The sequence below is a fragment of the Canis aureus genome, chromosome 34 (assembly GCF_053574225.1).
Source record: "Canis aureus isolate CA01 chromosome 34, VMU_Caureus_v.1.0, whole genome shotgun sequence".
Classification (NCBI taxonomy): domain Eukaryota; kingdom Metazoa; phylum Chordata; class Mammalia; order Carnivora; family Canidae; genus Canis; species Canis aureus.
Window position 1 is genome coordinate 23,065,822 of NC_135644.1, and position 21,925 is coordinate 23,087,746.

A 21,925-nucleotide genomic window follows, 5' to 3' on the forward strand; every position below is an offset into this window, starting at 1 on the left:
AAAATGCTAATATTTGAGTGTTAAGTGAGGAAGTTTCATATTAAGTGGTTTAGCAGAGGAATCAAACCTGATAAAAAAAAAAGTATAATGAATAGGAAGTAAGGAAGGCAACACAGCTGAGACCAATAGTAATGGGAGTCTAGGATGAATACTACTTAAATCTACCCCATTATCCTCAGTCTTTTCAATGTTCTCCTACTCTATTTCTCTATAAGCTCTCTCTTTTAACTCTGCTTTTAAAGTCCCATTTCTTAGGCATACCCCAGATTCCAAAGCTGCTAACTTATGTGAGACATTTAAACCTCTGGGCTAGTAAGAGATTCAATTACTAAATGTTAACTTCTATTGACTTTTACTTAAGTGATCTATGTAACTAACTTAAGAAAATTAAGAAAGATAGTGAAACGCTAACACCACCGGAGAATTCCTTAATCCAGATAAATCCTTCATGCCAACATGTGCATGTCTTTTCCCTGAGCAAGCAAAAACTTCTCTGTGAAACTCTGTGCTACCTCCAACTTGAGGCCATTCTTTCCAATGGGAATCACATCTGACAGTATAAATGCAAGGAAATGACACTTAACAAGGACGGGCACTGAGGGGGGAACTTGATGGGATGAGCACAGGGTGTTATTCTGTATGTTGGCAAATTGAACACCAATAAAAAATAAATTTATTATTAAAACAAAACAAAACAAAGCAACAACAAAAAACCAACAAGGACATTTGAGAATAGTGTTGAAAAACTTTCCCAAATACTTTGTATGACTTCGTGAGTGATTCTAAGAAAATTGGCATTCCAAGAACACATTTGTATTGATTTAGTAACTGCCTACTTACAAAAAGCATTTAAGACAAGTCACAGTGAAAACCTAAGTGCAAGGAAGCCAAAACATTTAACACAAGTCAGAAACAGGAAACAAAAGTTAGAGAGAGGAGAAGAATAAAAAACCTTAAACTGTTGAAGCAATGGAACACAAAACTTAGTGGTGAATTTCTTATTCACCAAAGAAACCAGGAAGAATTCATTGGTTGTTATATTTCTCAATTTTTAGCTAAAGAGAATTTACCAGTTCTTTAGGAGCAATGTGTGTGACAAGAAAGAAAAAAAAGAAAGAAGAAAAAAAGAAAGAAAGAAAGAAAGAAGGAAAGAAAGAAAGAAAGAAAGAAAGAAAGAAAGAAAGAAAGAAAGAAAGGAGTCAAGAGTAAACTGTTCCGCAGAATGGATGGGATAATTTACATACATGATCACATTTAATTGTGGGCACAATCCTATGAAGTAGGTATTATTAATTATTTTTACAGTTGAAAAAACTGAATCTCAAGAAAAGTTAACTGAATTAACCAATTCACAACTAGTGTCAGAACTAGAACTTCAACTCATGCCTGATTCCATAGCTCATCTAACATACTCAGAGAAATGAGTAACCCCTACCTCTAGCTCATCTGCACCTTCTAATTCAAAGCACGCACACGCACACACATGCACAATTTTTCCTTTTATAAGCAGGCTATACTCAGGAAGTATAACACAGGAAAATGCCAGTAATAGCAGTTACAAGCTCAATAATCTCATCCAAACTATTATAGGAAAAGTGCTACTTCCCCATTTATGTGAAATATAAATGTCTTTTTGTATATTTTTATACCCAAATCTTAGGAGAAAAATAGACATGTTACCTTGTTACTTGGCATGATACTCTTTATGTTTTTATCTGTATGGGAACATCTGAGAAGCCCACAACAGTGGGCTTCAGGAGGAAAAGGAAATCATATGCAGGAAGACAGTGAACTGGGATTTTCCTACTATAGCATCCTTAAATAAAGTAGCTCCATTTCAGAAAACACTGTGTAAACTATGCTTAACTCTAGTCTAGCATCACTTGCCAAAATTCCATGTGATCTTTTAGACAAGTAGAAGGAATCAGTGATCTACCAGAGGCCTGGTTTTATGAGAGGAGCTGAGTTGTTAGGATATGACAAAGAGTGGAGAAAGAGCCTCTAGCCCCCAAAAAGCAGAAATGGGCAAAGACTAGGCAAGTTATCATTTTGGCGAGGGTTTCAGTCCAAGCAGGAAATCTGGTAGGAGTCCAGTCATGTAGACAACGTCTGAACGATGGAATTAAGGACAGAGGTTTCAGAAGAGTGCCCAGGAATTCAGATAAGAGGAAGGCTCATTTCTTTGGGGTCTGAGCCAGGTAATATAGAAACTTCAGGGTAAATGTCTGAGTTCCTACAGCCATGTGGAGCTGGGTAAGCAGTGTCTAGAAATTGGCCCACTATTTACTGGTAACTTATAACAAATTTCAAAATCAAAAAAGCTCTTATTCTCTGGCAAAGAAACACAGATAGATGAAGTGACTTGCACAAGTGTCAACCTGTGGCAAATTCAAGACCAGAACTCATATTCTGTGAGTTTTCTTCTAAAACACCCTTGACCCATTTCTGTAAGTGACTATACAAAGGAAACAAGATTTGAGTTAGTGGCTGTAATGTTTTAGATCTCTCATTGATCTGTTTGTATGATACCATGGCCAGTCCGACCAACTACATCACACAGTGGTCCTACAGAAACAGTACACTTGTGACTGCTTTAACATTTAAGGTAAAAATAAATTTAAGTTAACTCAAATATGGTCTAATTTGTAGTTCTTCTGTGGACCATATACATTTCAATTTTCTGTATGAATAATTCCTGATTACTTTTAGCTCTATGGAACAACAATAGCAAGATTGACCCCAAAGTTAGGAAATCCTAAAATAACATTATTAAGCCTCTCCCCCATACTCCAAAGCACATTTAAGTGGATTTATTTTTACTGACAGAGGAAAGTCAACATGAGAATTCAAACTATCTATGACACCCAAAATAAGCTAAGACACAGAGAAGCGAGAGTTGAGTGTCTTTGGTCCATTGTATACTGGGAATTTTATAAAATAGTATAAAATTGTATACAGTTTAAATTGAATGGCACTTGTCACAAGCTATTATTTAATCTCTTCTACAAGATTTAATTTAGTCACTGAATAGGTTGTCAAAACAGTAGTGTTGTTAGAAGCTTTACATCTGCACTGTAAACTTTGGCACAATTTCCTGTTCTGAAAACATAACTATACTTCAAGTATGGTTGCCATTCTCCTTCCCTTTCTCTATTTTCAGTGCTTACCAAAATATTTAGTATTAATTGTATGCATATGAAACAAATATTCCACGTACTGCTACCTAAGAGCACTCTCTGGTTTATGACACTAAAAATACCATAGCTCTTTCAGGATCACTATTTTTACTAGTTACAATTAAGAAGTGTACCAGAGACAGCGATCCAAACTGACTTGAGATTCCTTTAAAAGATTGTCTTTTGAGCTGCATCGCCTTTCATTAGTTATGTCTTACTAATTGTCACATTGCATTATCTATGTGCACAGTATGATACTACCTCACATAATGCAGGGAATGAGAAGCAGTGTGAAACATAGGCATTACATTTTAATGAGACGGCACTTGTGTTGAGTCTGAATGCCTGCAGTTAATTCAGAGAACAAGTATTCGAGTTAAAATTCTGACATGCTTAGCACACCAAGCATTCAGTAAGGCAGGCGAGGTAGAAGCGTTGTAAGAACTCGTGTGACAATGACTACACCTGCAGCTCTGTGAGCAAGAAATAGACTTTACTTCTCAGGTGGATGTACCCTGTGCACTGGTAGTATGAAACTCTTTATGTTTTTTTCTTCAGGTCTTAAAGGGCTTCCCAGAATGTTTACAAGCTGACATTTGTCTACATCTCAACCAGACTTTGCTGCAAAACTGCAAAGCCTTTCGGGGGGCGAGTAAAGGTTGCCTTAGAGCTTTGGCAATGAAGTTCAAGACAACCCATGCACCTCCAGGAGACACCCTGGTTCACTGTGGGGATGTCCTCACTGCACTTTATTTCCTATCCAGAGGCTCCATTGAAATCCTCAAAGATGACATTGTGGTAGCTATTCTGGGTGAGTGTTTCAGAACTGGATGGTGACAAATTGAGTTAGTAGCTGCTGCAATGTGTAGTTTAAAATGATAGAAAACAGGACTGATCTATTCATCTATGAGTACTATTTAAGACTGATCGGTAATCTTAAAGCTTTATTTAAAATTCAATCCAAATCAAATTGACCTTGCAGAAAGTATGTTTTCTTGACTGTCTCACTTTTTCTCTGATGTGTAAACATTTCCATGACTCTCTTTAATTCTTGGCAGCTACTTAAGCATTTGAGGCCAAATATATGAAAATAGTCAACATTTTGCTTTTCATGTTGGAGAACCTTGGATTCATGCTAGCGCCCTTAACACCTTAAATAAAATGTGTACATTGTAAGATACTCGCTAGCGTGCACGAATGCCCTGTCATGAACTGCATTTATGTGTTGATAAATTTCATCTATTTGCTGTGCACTTTTACCTGCTATGTCCCATCAGATGGAATTATATAAAACCTTACCTAAGTAATATAGAGAGCTATGAACTTAGCACCCAGGGATAAAGGTGGTGAAGAGATTGAAATTACTAGTAAATTAAACTGGTTTGGGTGCAAATAAAGTCCATCTGTCCAATCTGTCTCTTCAAGACCAAATTTAGTCAGTGTGAACTTATAGGACTTCTTCTGAATATTAGAACAGTGAGAAAGAAGAAAGGAGCAGAGAGAAAGAATATCAGATTTCCTCCTCTACCACCTAGCCAGGAAGGTTAAGCCCCAGGTTCCCCATGGGAACGCCTACCCCCAGTATTTGTGAACATATGCACCCCCTTGTTGTCCCGTAGCTTAAATCTAGGTCCATTTAAATAATGAGCATGTGATTCAATTATTTTCTTTCACTAGATTCTTGATTTTAACATCCAAAGGACCAGGATGTTGTCTGTTTTCTTTGCTGCTGTGCAAAACCAGAGTATGGCCTAGCATAGGATGAAGTTTGAGTAATTCCTATATTTTTTGATAATTTTATTATAGTGACAGTTTTCTTTAAATCCCAGATTGACAAGATGCACAATTTGGTTTACGATTCAATAAGCAGGCAAAGAATAAAAACATAAATCAGGTAGCAGCTACATAATAAAGTTGGACTTTCACCCTGTTTGGCCTTGACAGTTTGCTCTGTGGGCCGCCAGAAAAGAAGCATGCTTCATTGCATTCCTGATCTTAGAATCTGCCTGCCCCAGCTTCTACAGGGAGGTAACAAGCCTTCTCGCTTTATAAAACAGTAATTTTAGAGTAGTTAAGCAGTACACACTGACTGGTATAGTTTTTGCTCATTTACAGTCATGTAAACTAATTAAAACGCAAAGCTCATGCTGAATTTAGTTGAGAGCTTTTCTTTGACAACATCCATAACCAAAGTATTAAAAGTATAATTTCAAGAGATTCTCTTTTTCTGTCCCATTGCCATGTAAAATCTTCACAAATTATGATTGTTCATTACAGGTTTGAAGTAAAGTATTTATTAAAAACAAAGTTAATATAGTCTTGCCCATATCAAATTCTGTCATGGAGATATGCTCTCTGATTTCTCTCTGATTCACATTTAAAGTAAGATATTTTTGACCAATTAGAGTTTTATAGTTTAAAAGTCTTTGATAATTTCCATAATCGAGTATATATAAACTATCAAAAACTAACTTAACAGATCCAGAAAGTTTTTTTCTAAATCTGAAAAGAAGCTTCATGATACATGTAAGAAAGTACCATTTTACACTGCCATTGACAACCTTTAAAAGTTATATGATCAATAACTTAGCAGTAATTATTAAGCATGTATTCCACAGGTATAATTTTTAAGTGTCTTAACATTTAGAGACAGAAAAAACAAAGTGGCCATGACATTCTAGTAAAATATTGGGAGAAGATCAAACATACCAAGTGTGAAATGATTTTGACTGGAGTCAGAATGCATGGGATTTAATCATGGCTACTCTCTCCCACCCTTCACCCAACAAAGTAGGTGACCTTGACCTAATCAGTTTACCTCTTTAATCTTCTTTCATTGGTCATAATATTTAGGCAATAAGTAGTAATTTCTTTATGAGATTATTTTGGGGATTAAATGAGATAATTCACCTAAGCATTTGACACAGTGCCTGGCACCTACTTAATTCTCAATAAGCATTTGTTGTTGCTGACATCATCCTCATTATTGAACAAAGCCTGAAAGAGCAGGCAGCATGTGGCTAGGCAGAGGGGATGAGGAGGACCCATCAGAAAGCCAGATACTGAAATAATCCCAGGTTTGGCAAGAAAGCAAGAAGGACACACTTTTAGAATAAAGGCCATTTGGTAAAAAGGCAAGACTATAAATAAAACTAGACTTATTAAACAATTGGACAAATTCATCAAGGCCAAATCCAAACGTGGTTACCAAAGGAAACAAGATGTGTTCAAATTACAACACTAGTCCTCTTAGTATTGAAAGGGTTCCACTAGACCCCAGTGCTTGGCATCACCCCCCCCCCCAAGACCATCCTGAGATAGAAAGTTTGTGAATCTGATCACTGCCAGATTCATATTCCTGGATTGACAAAATTAAAATTAGACCACACCGACTATGTGGCAAGACCCTTTCCTAGCCTTATAGGGCTGAGCAGACTAAAGTCATATTTGCGGCATCCCTAGATATTTAACCAAAGAATCAAAACAAGGAAAGAATAGGAATTATACTAGGACCAGTATGTTAAGAGGTAAAACTCCACTCAGCAAACAAACATGACTGAGGCAGTCAGGAGGAGGTAGTATCATTTTGCTGCCCGAGTGTCTGTTGGCCATGGGATCTTCCATTTGAAGTCTTTGGTCCAGGGCTTGGTCAGTGGTCTTCTTGTACTCTTAGGAAGAAAACATGAAGTCTGAACTTCCTTTTACCTCCTTTTTAATTTTTTAATTTTTTATTTTTTTAGGAAAAAACGATATCTTTGGAGAAATGGTTCATCTTTATGCTAAACCGGGGAAGTCTAATGCGGATGTGAGAGCTCTTACATACTGTGACTTGCATAAGATCCAGAGAGAAGACTTGCTAGAAGTTCTGGATATGTATCCTGAGTTTTCCGATCACTTTCTCACAAATCTAGAGTTGACTTTTAACCTAAGACATGAGAGTGCAAAGGTAGATGTTAATGGTCTGCTTATTTTTGTACTTGTGACACTTTATTCTTGGGTTGCCAAAATACTTCTGAAAGATCAAGCAAAATATAGCCAAACTTTACCATTTCTAAACACTTGGAAGGAAAAGCCAACTTCATGTTGGAATTTCTAAATTATACGGAAGGAATTCAGTCTAATTACTTTCAAATAAACTGGATAACTTTAAGTAAGTCAACTAAATTTGACCTTTCAGGAACTCTTAGGTGACACACTGGATTTAAAATAGCCATGGTTTATACTGAGTGTATCAATTCTTTGTAAGACATGGGTGATCCTAGGCTATTGAAAGTCCACTTGAAAAGCTTATCTTACACCAGGGTTAAAAATATTTTCCCGGATATTATTTATACCACACACTTGTTAGCAAGGTCTTTTCAATAATAATGAAAAAAAATTAAACTCATTCAAATTTAGGCCCATGTTTCACACAATTTCCAAATCACAGAATATAAATTAATCAGGCTTAAACCTGAGTCAAAATTAGTGTAGCCCTTGTATCCCTCACTCTCTTCTACTATGAAAATGTGTTTTTATGGCTTGTCACTATTCTAAGAATATAGAATTGCAGCCTGCAATTTGTTTATTACTAGTTTATTTCTCCTTCTTTCCCCCCAAACCTCATTACCCCAGCTCTGATTCTAAATAGCTTTTTGTCAGAAACCAAATGTTGAGCTTTTGACACTTCCAAGTGTCCAAATATATTCTCTAGAAAAAAAATCCTCAAGTCAATAGTGAGGTAAAAGGTAGTAGATTTAATTCTCCCAGAGTTACAATCATTCTCAGCTACTATGAGAGACTTAAAGAGGATAAACTTGTAAGATCACCAGGGTACCGTTTAATACCCGAAGCACCAGCTCAGATAATTGCTTCTTTTCAAAATACTGAGAAGTTGAGAAATATCTAGGTGATAAGAGGGTCAAGTTATCAAGAGCATTTTTTTTTATGAATTCAGTACTTTCTTAAGATTTCAGTTTAATGTCACCAACCTCATTCTGATTTTGCCTTGAAAAACAAGAACTTTACAGAAAAAGTTTAGGCAGCAACCAAATACAAAAAATAGGAGCTTCCATTTGTTTTATTTATTTGGGAGCTTCCATTTTTATTACAAGAATGATAATATTATCCAGAGGAGGAGGAAGGAGGGACTGGGAATATAATAATAGCTCAAAATAATAAAATGCTTAAAGCACAGTGTTCATTGAATTTAACCTTATATTTATTGTTGTAAAATTTAACTTTGCAATCATTTCCATGTATTTAAACATCATAGCTAGTTATAATTGACTTTAACTTTTTTCTCCACAGTAAAACAATATTTTAAATTATTATTTTTACTTTAACCTTACCAAGTTACATTCCACATGAAAGATTATGTTGTCTCTAAATGTTGACATTATCCTCAAACATTTCTGATAAATAGCTTCTGTAACTATGATTTCCTCATCAGATGGTGAAACTACTAGAATTAGTCTATCAGCCCATTTTATAATTTAGAGACAACCAGGAAGCAAAGTATTGTAGCCATTTGCCTGCGATCTAATAAATAAGCCTCAAAGTGCTTGAAATGATATGAAACAGTAAGCAATTTACTGACATAACATTATGTTCAAATTGAGTAATCTTCCATTTTATCTTCATGTCCGTTAACAAAGGCTGATCTCTTACTACGATCACAGTCCGTGAATGATTCTGAAGGAGACAACTGTAAACTACGAAGAAGGAAATTCTCATTCGATAGTGAAGGAGATAAAGGTAAGTCATTTTATTTCTAAAGTTTAAATAAATGTACAGCATGTGGTTATTAGCTCTTCTAGCTAAATACTCAGTTACTGCTGCTTTCCAGGGGGAGTTTCATTCAGATTTAGGCAGATCCTTTGCTTTTTTCAGTAGCTAATGGTAGGGTGACTGATTGCTAGCTCTCAATGATGTCATTCAGCAAAGCCATCTGATCGAGACATCACAGAAAGAGATACAGAGTAGGCTGGGTAAAAAAAGAAAAAGAGAGAGAGAGAGAGAAAAGGAGGCCAATTAATAGTTGAATAACTGCACTCAAAGACCTGACCAGAGTGTTCTGGAGGGAGGACCCTTGTTACAGCCTGAGTGCTCAATCCTCTTACATGTATGACGTGGTTGAAGGTGGTATTGGTTAGACCTCGTCATCCTTACACTCCGAGGGACCTGCCACTCCTTGTCCTCTCTGACTTTTTCTGCCCCTCTAACTATTCTTTATGTTTTACTCATGTATTCAACCAATATTTCACATTTCACATTTCTAGAGAACCACTCAATTTCCGAGAAACTAATTGTGTAAAACAGCCCCTACCTTCCCTAAGAAGGGAGAAGCCACATCTTTTGTAATTTTGAATAAAAATAGCAGAGAGGTGAAGGAAGAACCTCATACCTCAGTGGAAACCCAGATGAAGGTGTATTTAATTGTGCTTGGGTTGGTAAGAGAGGGTTTTCCTGAAGAAGTCTCCACTCTTGCCCCATGCTGATCTGACAAGCGTTCTAGTCTAAACCTTATTTGGTTCTCAGCAGAACAAGCCCCCTCTTTTTCTTGAGCAGCCTTCTCTGGTCATCTGTGATGATACCTTCTTCCAATTTTCCTTCTAACGCTCAGTAATTCCCTGAAGAGAATTACAGCATCGTTATCTTCTAAACCAGTTATTAGTTACTAGAATTTCTCAAGGTGTGGCTCTAGGCCCTCTTTTCTTCTCATTCTATAAGAACTTTTCCCTGTGTGATCTCATTTATATTGTTTAATTATATTCTCACATAAAAGATGTGAATATTTATATCTTAATCCCAGACCATGTGAGCTTTAACTTCATGTATCCAACTGCCTATTAAACCATCAACTTGAAATCTCAAGGGTGGCTCAAACCCAGCATTTCCTAAATTGAACTCATGATGTCCCTCCCAAAACCTGTCTATCAATTGCCATGTCTCTAAAAATGGAACCACCACCCAATCAATTGCACAAACCATGTATCTATCCAGGAGGTGACCCTCTCTCAACCTCTCCATCAACTCTGGCAACAAGTCTTGTTATTGCTGCTCCAGTACATTCATTTAGTCTTCACACAGGGTCCCTTTTGGTTCACTTTTCTATACCTTCTTAGCTACAACTCTAGGCCAAGCTACTCTAATCTGTCACCCAGAATACTGAAACAGCATCACAACTCACCTCCCCACACCCAGATTGCCCTTTCTCATCTATTCCCTACACTGGGCCACTGGTGATTTTTTTTTTTCTAAATGCAATTATGTTTATGTCATGCACATATTTAAAGAACGTCCCTTCTAAGGATTTTCCTTTCCCTCAACAACCCCAAGCTATCTTTCTCCCAGCAACTCCTCTATTTTGCAGCATTAATTCCAGTTGTACTTCTGTGTCTATTTGCACCATTATTTAATCAATGTTTTTTTAAATATTTATTTATTTATTTATTTATTTATTTATTTATTTATTTATTTGACAGAGAGAGAAAGAGAGAGCAAGCACAAGCAAGGGGAGCTGCAGAGGGAGAGGGAGAAGCAGGCTCCCCACTGAGCAGGGAGCCTGACGCCAGGGTTCTGGAATCATGACCTGAGCCAAAGGCAGACGCTTAACCAACTGAACCACCCAGGCATCCCTATTTAATCAATCTTGTTTCCTCCTAGACCCTAAGCTCCATGGAGGTGGGAGCTATTTAGTCACCTATAACTTCAGTGCTTGTCTCATAGCAGGTATTCAGCAAATATTTGTTGAAAGGGTGAATTAATTAACGAAATAGAATTTGAACATCTTCCTTTTGATTCTCTTCCTCTTTTTACCTTCTTCATCCAAGTTCTCTCCTTGGCCCCTTTCTCTCTGAATTTTCTCCCTGGGGCAGCTCATCTTCCAGCTTCAACTTACTTTACACTTCAAGGAAACTAAACTGCCCTCTTTTCCATGTAAATAATTTCTGTCTTTTTGCTAATATCATTCCTTTAGTCAGAATTTACCTCCCTGTTCTCTAACACAGGCACATGCAATCATACCACACCACTTTTTCATCTACTAAAATTACCTTTTTCTTGTTATGGTTAATTTCCAATGATGTATTCAGTATAAACTTTTTTCTGGGAGATATAATTGACTTTATAAGCAATTCATGAATTGGACAGCATCTTATCTAGCAAGTAGAGAGATGGTTCTCAATATGAACTCTTTTCTTGATTTCCCCAAATATATAAATTCTCCTTCTTTTATGAATTCCCATGTCACTTTCCTTTGGTGATATTGTCAAAATCTGCCCTGCACAGTGGCTAATGCTTATTGTCCTTTTTCTCTATCAAACTGCAGATTCCTTTAACAAAGAATGGTTGATACATATTTGTTGAATTGGGCTAATTGTTGAGTCCTCTGGCTGATTGCAGAACAATAAACCACTCAAATAGGTGATAATTTATTTCTGCAGTGTCTTTCATTATTCTCTTGGTAACTTTTTCTAAAACCAGAACCATTAATGTCAAGCTGTTCTTCTGTAGGCTTAATCAAAATCCCTTATCCTGAAGTTAATCTCTTGTTTTACCTTGCTGGATATGAAGAACAACTTGAAAGTGTTGTCTATACAATAATGTTTCCCGTACAGTTAAAGATTTATTAAATCTTTCAATCTTGTTTAGTTTTCTCATTCTCAAGCTAAATAATCTAAAGTTTTTATCTCATGATAAGACCCCAAGAGCATGTCACAATGCATATTGTGCTCATGCAACTAGACATTTCTATTGATTCTGAAAACTTCTCCTTTAATCACAGACTTAGTCTAAGAGACTTATTTTATATAAAGTATAGATAGGGGATTTGCCTGCCTGCAGCTCTTTGAAGTTTCCTGGTGTGTCAGTGAGTAAGCATGATTTGGGCAACGTGAAAACACAATTAACTCCAGTCATCCAGAGCTTGAGAACCTATTCTAGTCTTCAGGACTCCATGGTGCTACAGCAAGTATAAAATTTGCTGAAAGTAACCTAGTTTCCATCCCCCCAGTTTCATGTTCCAAAGGTGGCCACTCATTCTATGCATATTTTGATGTAGAATCAATGTATAGGAGAAAAACACATACAAAAGTATAAAGAACAGAGAACCTTCAGAAAACTATTGATGCTAAATGCTGTGGGGGTACATGACCTTAAAGCTGCCCATGCAATGCATTGATTATTTTAGTTAGTTAATGGCTCATGTGAAACACTTCCTTGAAGGCAGACATCTAGGAGTGCTGATAACTATGAATCACTCAGCAGAAGCATTAAGAACCAGAGAGAACACATGACCGGGCATTGGAGACAGACAAAGGCTGAGTCCTACACTGCCACTCACTATCTACTCAAGGCATCAGAACTCTTTGATCCTTACCATCCTCCACCCCTTCCAATCATGCGAGCTACACATTGTTAAGGAGCTTACATTCAAAAAGATATATTTAAAAAGAAAATGTATATGGACTCTCTCACAAGCTGATGTGAACAAAATAGAAGCTTAACATTTTGGATCACTTATCTTAAAATTAATTTGTTGATGAATGTGGCTTGTCCTCATGAACTTGTTTCTTCTGCTGAAATAAACCTACTTCTCAACAAGAGAAAGTTGTTAGTTTAGGTTTGAGTTTGAGAAGATCTTGTTGTTTGTTTCCTTTTTTTTAATCCTCAAATAGTTCTCTTTCCTTCTTAAAATTTTGGACTGGAGATGCCCCTAGAACTCCCCGACTTAACTAAGGTCATTGTAGAAAGAGGACCTACAGTTGCTGAGATGGAAGTAAAGTCATTGTTACAGAAAGTGAAGAACAAAAATGATGCTTCAGTGACCTATTTAGTGGCCTTTGTTAAGGACTTGTTAAAATGGTTGGACAGAACAGAAGAAAATGAGGTATTTTCATTTGGAACATGCTAAAAACATTGTCTCTAAGTAGTCTTCAAAGTTGGATTGTGCTTACTTCAAAGTATGCCAGTAATCATACCATCATTGAGTAATAGGAATAATAATTAAGATTTTATGTTATGTTTGATTTATAATATACATAATATATCAGCATAATAGCACATATAATAGCACATGAGATATGCACACATGCACACACATGTATTTTTTAATCAATAGGGGTTTTGTGACCAAATATTTGGAATGATCTGCACAACACTTTCTATGGACAGAAAATACTATATCAAAGTAGTAAGTAGTATGGAAGTCATTGAAGTAAGGAGTAAATATTCACATTGTGAAACTTATTTTTATAGAGTAAAGGTGGTTTAATTCTATTATATTAAGCCTTAAATGTGTTGGTGTTATACTTTGGCATCTCCGAGGAATATCTTCTCCAGAAACAGATGATACTTAGCAGTTGATATCCACTTTAGTGATATATAAATGTTATTTCTTTATTTTAATTTTTAAGATAGTTTAAATGTTTTGATCTTGCATCTGTGTAGAAAAATGACACTAATCATCTTTTAACATTCATTGAAGCCAGAAAGGGACTAAGGTATTTGAAATCAATTGAAGAAATTTATTTTAGACCTCAATTTTTACTGAAATAACTTTTTAAAAATGCATCTGGCCAGAAAATGCTCAGCTTATTTAAACTGTTACCAGTGGAAAATCCAAAATCCAACTGCTGAAAGGGCAGGGCATGTTAAGTGCCTCTCTTTGACCAAAAGTTGGGTCTATCTCTTGGGTCTGCTGAATAGAAATGGTAATCAATATGAGATAAAGGCTCCTAAGGTGGATGGGTCAACTACTCCATCAGGATACTCTTGCTCTGTGCTCTTGAATTCATTCTGAACCCAGAAAAGCACCCACAAGGTATGTTTTAGTATTGTGTCTTGTGAGAAAAGGGGAGGAGGTGAACTGTCAGCCTCCAGAAATAAGGGATTTAAAAAAAAAGGTTTTTAATCATCTAAATCAGAAAGAAAATTTGAGGTTTAATTAAATAGGTGAAATTTTTTCTGTGTGAAATGATGGCAGCAGGAGTGATTATACAATCTCACTTCCAGCAAAGGGGAAAATGTAAGACTCCCTAGCCTTACTGCCCTCAGAACACTATTTCTACATGGAATAAGATTAGTGTTAAGAAAAAAATAGTATCAAGAAAAAACTGTACCTAATACTATTTAATATCTATCAAATAATTCAGTTTAATTAGAAGAAGGCAGAAATGAAACAGGCCATCAAAATCTAGGGGTACCTGGAGGCTAATTATAATGCATTTTATCCTAATTTCGTGTATTCCCTCAGCCACCTTCCAGCCTAACCCTGAGCATTTCCATTTCTAATCCACAAAGAGATTGTCATTTCAACTTTCATTTTCTGTGATAGAATATGAACTTTTGATTTATCTAATAAGGAATAGAAAAATGTGGCTGCAGTGAAGCTGTATTAAAGAAACTGTCCATGTGGCCTGTGTTCCAGGAAGCAGCTGGCTCATCATCCAGTGGCAATGAACACAGAAATAAATGTGGAGTAATTCTCCTTACATACTAGGAAAGTCCAAGGATGTTACACTCTTTCTTTTTCTCTTGTGATTCTGCTTTTACCTGGAATTTTTATTATAGGATTTAAGAGACCATGTATATAAAGTAATTTGTTACAATAGAACAAAATAATAATCCCTCATTCACCACATTTCATGAACACTTGTTCTGAGTTGAAATCAGCAAGTTATAATTCAACCTAAAAATATCTCTTAACTGATGAATTTGTCCCTCTGCATCCAAAATCAAGTCATGTTTAGTAAATAAAGACCAAGGCCCAGGTAGTTCATAGGACAGAACATTTTACTATATGTGAGGATTGAAAAAACTACAGAGAACTCCTAAAACCTTTCAAGCCAAAAAGACAAAATGGTTGCATAATTTGTGATGGATCCTTTCCTTACAAAGATCCATGTTAGCATTCTTCATACTTAGATTGGAGGCATAAGAAGTAACGGTTAATTCAGTTTACATCTGAAACTGAATTATGGAAAAGACTCCATGCAAGTGATTAAAAAGAAAGGTATTCTCAGGAAGAGTCGATGCCTGGGGTGACTCAAATCCCACTGGTGCCCAAACTGCACACAGGTGTACTCAGGAGCAGCAAACCTGCAATTCAGTTAGCAGGTGTGAGGATAATTTAGAAAAGGGAAGCTTTTTTTTTTTTTTTAACATTTACTAGCATAAAGTTGGAAACGATTATTTTTTGAGGAATGAAGTGTGATCATAAAATGGGGAATGTGGATCAAATTTGGAGAGGAGTTAAAACCAAAGAAAACAGACAGAGCATGAGATGATAATAAAGAGCTCCAGAAGTTTAAGGAGGGCTGTGTCAGGAACACAGGAGAGAAAAAGAAATGCTGATCTGTTTACAGCCAATTAGATTAGCGATTGAGTGGGGAAACGGAAGTGACGCTGAGCAACCAATGGGGTCCACAGTGCTTGAAACTGGAAATGGTGCCTGGGTGGCTCAGTCAGTTAAGCATCCAGCTGCCTCTTGGTTTCCGCTCAGGTCATGATCCCACAGGGTTGTGAGATCCAGCCCTACATCAGACACTCTCTCTGTTGAAAGGAACTCTCTCTGTTGAAAGGAAAGGAAAGGAAAGGAAAGGAAAGGAAAGGAAAGGAAAGGAAAGGAAAGGAAAGGAAAGGAAAGGAAAGGAAAAAGGGAAAGGAAAGGAAAGGAAAAAGGAAAGGAAAGGAAAAAGGAAAGGAAAGGAAGGAAAGGAAGGAAAGAAAGGAAAGGAAAGGAAAGGAAAGGAAAGGAAAGGAAAGGAAAGGAAAGGAAAGGAAAGGAAAGGAAAGGAAAGGAAAAGAGGATGAGGAGGGAGGGAGGAAGGAAGGAAGGAAGGAAGGAAGGAAGGAAGGAAGGAAGGAAAGAAAGAGAAAGAAAGAAAGAAGAAAGAAAGAAAGAAAGAAAGAAAGAAAGAAAGAAAGAAAGAAAGAAAGAAAGAAAGAAAAAAGAAAAAAAGAAACAGGAAAGGTCTGTAATCTCAGCAATGATAGAATCACTATCACTGAGTAAGTGTGAAATCCTAAAGAAAATAAATTAAAGAATGGGTTTTTGCTACATTTAATTTTAATTGACAGGACATAAGCTAACTCCTTAATAACAATTTCACATAAACTTGATTTTTTAAAAAAAGATTTATTTGGGGTAGCGCGCATGCAGAGGTACACAGGCACAAGCAGGAGGAGGGGCAGAGGGAGAGGGAGAGAATCTGAAGCAGACTCTCCACTGAGCTCAGAGCCCCATGCAGGCTTAACCCAGCCCTGGGACCATGACTTAAACCCAAATCAAGAGTCGTACATCTAACTCACTGAGCCCCCTAGGTTCCCCCATAAAGATGATTTTTAAAGTCTATTCATTTTTACTTTGGGCTGCTTTCTGGCTTCTCATATCGTAAACTCTGATATATATATTTTTTACATAAGTATTTTGAGAAATAGTTGGAAGTTTCTCTAGAGTGGACTTAAATCAGTTCATTTGGCCTTCTATAAATAACAGACTAGGTACAACCGGGAATAGAGTAGATGGGGACACAATCTTAACCATTTCTCTAGAAACTACTACACCTTCTGGAGTTGTGTTGGTTAGTTATTAGCAGTAACCAGATGGAGAATTATACTGTCTCCCCAGGATACTAATGAAAATAAGTTCTGGGATTTGTCTTTTTGAGTTCTTCCTGCTGAAATATGTTCTAACACAACCTTCAGGGCTAAAATTATCCTGACATTTCAGTATAAAAAAGCCAGTATGCACTACTGGCTTTAATGTAATTAGATAAACCCACCTTAATTACTGTATTTAAGCTTTATATTCTTTGCAATATGCTACTCTACCAAACTGCCTGGAATGTCAGGGCCATTACATATATTGAACTAAGGTTGAAATTCATCCCGTCAGCCTTTACTACAAGGAGGTTTCTCGTTTTGACCTTTGCCATGCATGAACGCCTGCCACACGAGAGAACATGAAGGCTAAAAACAAACAAGCTGCATAGTCGTGATATTTTAGAATTGGGACACATTTTCCCTCTCTTTTTCATTTCCTTAAAGAGATAGTGGACCAGATTTTAAGAATACAAATGACTGTTGAGCATGTATAAATACAGTTATAAGTTACAGGGGTTTTTCTGAGATGTAAACATTATTACTATTGCAGATAGTCTTTTAGTTCTGAAACAAATAATGTATTTCATTAAGACAATCTAATGTCCTTTGAATTAAGAAAAAAAATTCTCATTAAGTAGCTACATTCTCAATGGGAAAAAGAATGAACAACTTTCTTGGTGGTTTTAAAGAGATTTTTTTTTTAATATTTTATTTATTTGTTTGAGACAGAGAGAGAGAGACTGAGTGAGTGAGCCGGGAGAGGGGCAGAGAGAGAGGGGGAGAAACCCTGACATGAGGCTCGATTCCATGACTCTGAGATCATGACCTGAGCCAAACAGAGTTGGGCTCTCAACCAGCTGAGCCACCCAGGTTCCGCTAAAGAAAACTCTATGTTACAGTTATTTAAAGAACATAACTATTAAAAATGTAATTTATATATAGTTAGGTAGTGTAATATGCATAGAGTCTCACATTTTCTTATCTTCTATAAAATAATTTTTTGACAGATTTTGGCAAAGGGAACAGTACGAATGGTCCTGAAGACTCTATAGATACCATAAGACATTATCAGAGTTCCAAGAAACACTTTGAAGAGAAAAAAAGCAGATCTTCATCTTTCATCTCCTCCATTGATGATGAACAAAAGCCTCTCTTCTCAGGAATAGTAGATTCTCCTCCAGGAATGGGGAAAGCAGCTGGACTCAATTTTGTGGAAGGAGGGCCCACCTCAGGAAGAATTCACATAGATAAAAGAAGTCAGTCTTGCAAAGGTAATCAAGTTTCTCAGGAATCAGATTGTCTCCCTTTGGTGCTAATTGTAAAATGGTGATTTTTCACAAATGAAGAACTGTACTGACACATGTTAATTTAATCTTTTTACAACTTCATGAAATATTTGCAGAGCTCCCGTCTCAAATCATCTACAAAGCATTTGTGCAAATCTGGAACAGTGTTAATTATTCCTAAACATTGATAGCATGAGACGTTTTTGTGGCAGTGAGATTTAACATAATGCCACATAGAACACTGTGGGAAGATCTCTTGTAGTGATTCCAACAGGGAGCAGGAATTAATGAGTATTTTATAAGAACTAACCAGTTGATTCTTCTTTGTACCCTCTGTACCCATTCCTAACCCCCAACCCAGTCATTTTATAGCATGAAAAGCCAATGAGGTAACACTACAATAAACACCAAGGAGAATGTCACTTTACTAAAAAATATGAACAAATGGGGAGAAAGGTCCCTAAATAAATTATGCTCTTTATCCAACTTATTTAAACACAGTTGTTTAACATCTCTATGAAGGAATACCCAAACATATGGGTTTTATTGTAGAAAAGAGGCATGAGATGGATAATAATGTTTGATTAATGTATGCAAATTTGGTGCTAAAGAATGGGAAACTTAAGAAAAGTTAAGAACTATCACATGGAAGAACGATTAACTTAGCATAATGGGAATTAGAGCTTTAGATCTAGTGCTCACTTTGGCAGCACAAATACTAGAGCTACAGATCTAGCTGAATCTACCTGGTAAGTGGGGTGTAAGAACAGGTGTGGGTCAGACTGCTTGGGTTCCAAACTCAGCTCTCTTTATTTATTTGCTTTGCTCATTTATTCCCTTTATGTCTTTGAATAAGACACTTGACAGACCCCACTAAGATTCTGTTTGCTCATCTTTCAAATAAAGTAATATTTTCTAACTACCTAGTTGATTGCAATTATTGAATGAGATAACATGCATAAATTACTTTCTCTGAAATAAAATCCCTAACTCTGTTTCATATTTTTCTAGGATTTTATTTTCTAAACTTTTAATCATTGACTATATGTATAAAATGGATATATAAAAATGTAGAGATAAAGAGTGCATAGCCAAAAAAAAAAAAATCAAAAGAATATAACAGAAATAAAGGAAAAATGGTCTTGGCCTGGCAAGATAGCAAAATTATGGCACAGAGTAAATAAATATTACCTGTCATCATCACCATTATTAGAAGCGACTGTATCTGACAACAGTAGTTTTATTGACTCTAGGATGGTTAGCCTTTACATTTTTCCAGTTACTTTTCCTATCATATCAAATCAGCTTTTGCTATGACCCCATGTTGAAGTAAGCTAAGAATATATGCAAATGTTCTCCGGACAATTTAAAATCTTGATGAAGTGAATGAAAATAGTACCTCATTTATCACAATGGAAGAATGGAATATTAGATGTGATTACCAAATGTCCCATTTTAGTTATTTATGAAATCAGATTCTGGGAAGTACTAAAAATAGGAAAAGGTTGTATCATGGAAGTCAGAAGTTCTGAAGAGCTCCCTGGACCATCTCTACTTCTCCAAATTCAGCCTAACGTAGACCTGATTTTTTAAAAAGTACTTTTTGTTGTCTTCTTGAGTTTTAGAGTCTTAAGTAACAAGTCATTAAAGACATATTTTTGGGACTTCATTTGACTTTATAATGACTCTTGCTGATAGTGAGTTCTCATGCCCTTCATCTTGTATTTTTGTTGGCCGTTTCTTCCAATTACATTTAATTAGCTATTCTATGTACATGATTTTAAAAAGTATTCTAACAAATAATTTTAATATCTACAGGTTTTTAATTTTCAAAAAAGTGCAATTCGGTCCCTATTCAAATAATAAATCTATGCCTTAAATGAAAATACAGAGCTGAACACTCATGTCAATTGAATAAAATAATTGATGTCATAGAGCATTGACCAGTATGATACATGGTTAATTAATCTGACCAACTAATGGACAATTCTAAAACTTTTTTCACTGCAAAATTTATGCCTTAATGATTTTTTAAGGTGAAGTATTATGGAATGTTCAAGAATTTGAATGCTGTGAAGGGTATAGCTCTAAATGCTGCAGTGTAAACTACTAATTCCCCACAAATTTTAGTTTTATCAGTAAGAAATTTCATTTACTCACGTTCCTGCACTTGTCATGTTGAATCCAACAGAAGAGCACTTTTTTTGTCAAAGCTAAAGAGAAAAAAAGCAAATTAAGTGGATTCTGAGCCTACTTAGATTGAGGTCAAAAGTTAACTCTAGAAAAATTGTGTACCCAGAGCAAAGTGAAAGTTTACTTTCTGTTCATCCATTTCTAGAAATGTGTCTTGCAACTATAGCAACCTTTTCCAAGGCAACCAAGTGCAGATTCTTTCTGAGCTATATTTAGAAAGTATCTACAAGGATGTTCATTTTGATTAAGACCACTAACCAGGATTTCCCCTTTGAACTTTTTTTTTCTATATTGCTATTTACGCAAGCCAGTTATGCATCTCCAGATTTTAATAAAAAAGTAAATTATAATCAAGGAAGCCTCTGTCTAATAGTTTACATTTTATTCATTTCTGTTGAGAAGATAATCAGTTTTTTTTTCTTAGGGAGTGAAGAAAAAATATAATACTACATAATTTATTGCATGTGGTTCAGCATTGTTATTTTAAAATCAATTTTTTATATATGATTTTCAAATGAGAGAGCTGTTAAGCATGGGCAGAAATTCTGTAAGCTTTCTTGGCACAAAACTTCTGAGCATAATATGTAACTTCTATCTTACCAATTCTTAAGAATTGTCTTCTCTAAAAATTCCTACAGTAACCGGCTATAGGAATTTTTAGAGAAGACAATTAGGTATCTTCTCTATAGGTGGCTATTCAGGGGCAAGCATGGGCATCACCAAACCGATATATGTGTGTTCTAAATGTTTGCCATTGCTGCTCCAAAATTGAAAACCTAGAGTACCAAGACATTATATTAATGTTTTTCAGTTTTAAATAGAGTTACAAGTCTGTGAATAGTAAATCATACGTTTCAGTGAAAATCTGGTGAAACCTTCAACGATAGTACTTTTCTATTCATTTTTGTTTGGTTTGGTAAGATATCAAAAGAAATTATACTTGGTTCCTTAAAAGACCAAACAAAACACCAGGATCTCGTAGGCTAAGGAAGCCTTAATCACAAAGAACCATTCCGGAGTTCATAACAAGTCCTCTGAGATCTGTTAGCCCTTTCAACAGAACCAGGACCTGACCTCCTATTTTTCTAATGCTCTTTGGAGATGCTAATTCCTTTGGTACAGCTTCACTAAATTGACGCAGCAATTGTAGGCACCTCATTAGAGAAATTTCTGTGTATTCAATGATAAAGAGATAATGGTAGAAGAAAAAATACAGAGACTTTCTCTGCTCCTTGAAGAAAGAGGATGTTTTTGAGCTGACTGTACTTTTGAACAAGCTGCAGGAAAGGAAGGGACTGCAAGAAGCCCTGCAAATCTTGTTCCCTATTTCTAGAATCATACCTAATCTTCCCAAATCAGTTACTTGCTACCCAATTTTTTAAATAGCTGAGGATATAAATTCCTTAACTTTACATAACTTTTGTCAGTGTTTAATCATAGCTAGTGTACAAAAAAAAAAAAAAGAAAAGAAAAAAAAGGTTTTCTATCAAACCAAAATCACTTTCTGTAATTCAAATCTACTTCCATGTGAAAATGAAGACCAGTTTTAGATACTCTTTTCCTCCTACCAGCCCTCCCAGTGAGAAGATGTCACTTCTTTATCTCTGAAATAAACTCTCAACTCTACTAGTATTTTTTCTAGGGTTCTATTTTCCAAACCTTTAATCATTGTAAGCTCTTATG

General features: G+C 35.9%; 1 protein-coding gene and 1 long non-coding RNA gene across 3 annotated transcripts in view; one reads left to right on the plus strand and one right to left on the minus strand.

Moving 5' to 3' along the window:
- Window positions 1–21,925, plus strand: part of KCNH7 (potassium voltage-gated channel subfamily H member 7) — a 480,585-nt gene that overhangs the window by 441,372 nt on the left and 17,288 nt on the right. The window contains exons 10-13 of one of the 2 annotated variants that reach the window (XM_077883017.1): window positions 3,735–3,987; window positions 6,917–7,122; window positions 8,813–8,912; window positions 17,771–18,034. In XM_077883017.1, coding sequence (XP_077739143.1) covers window positions 3,735–3,987; window positions 6,917–7,122; window positions 8,813–8,912; window positions 17,771–18,034 — 823 coding nt within the window. The remainder of the gene's footprint in view (window positions 1–3,734; window positions 3,988–6,916; window positions 7,123–8,812; window positions 8,913–17,770; window positions 18,035–21,925) is intronic. The other variant, XM_077883018.1, reaches the window with a different exon arrangement.
- Window positions 17,718–20,401, minus strand: LOC144304486 (uncharacterized). Its single transcript, XR_013371387.1, has 3 exons — window positions 20,345–20,401; window positions 20,210–20,262; window positions 17,718–17,990 (listed from the first exon to the last, which is right to left on the minus strand). It is a non-coding gene; the product is annotated as an uncharacterized LOC144304486 (long non-coding RNA).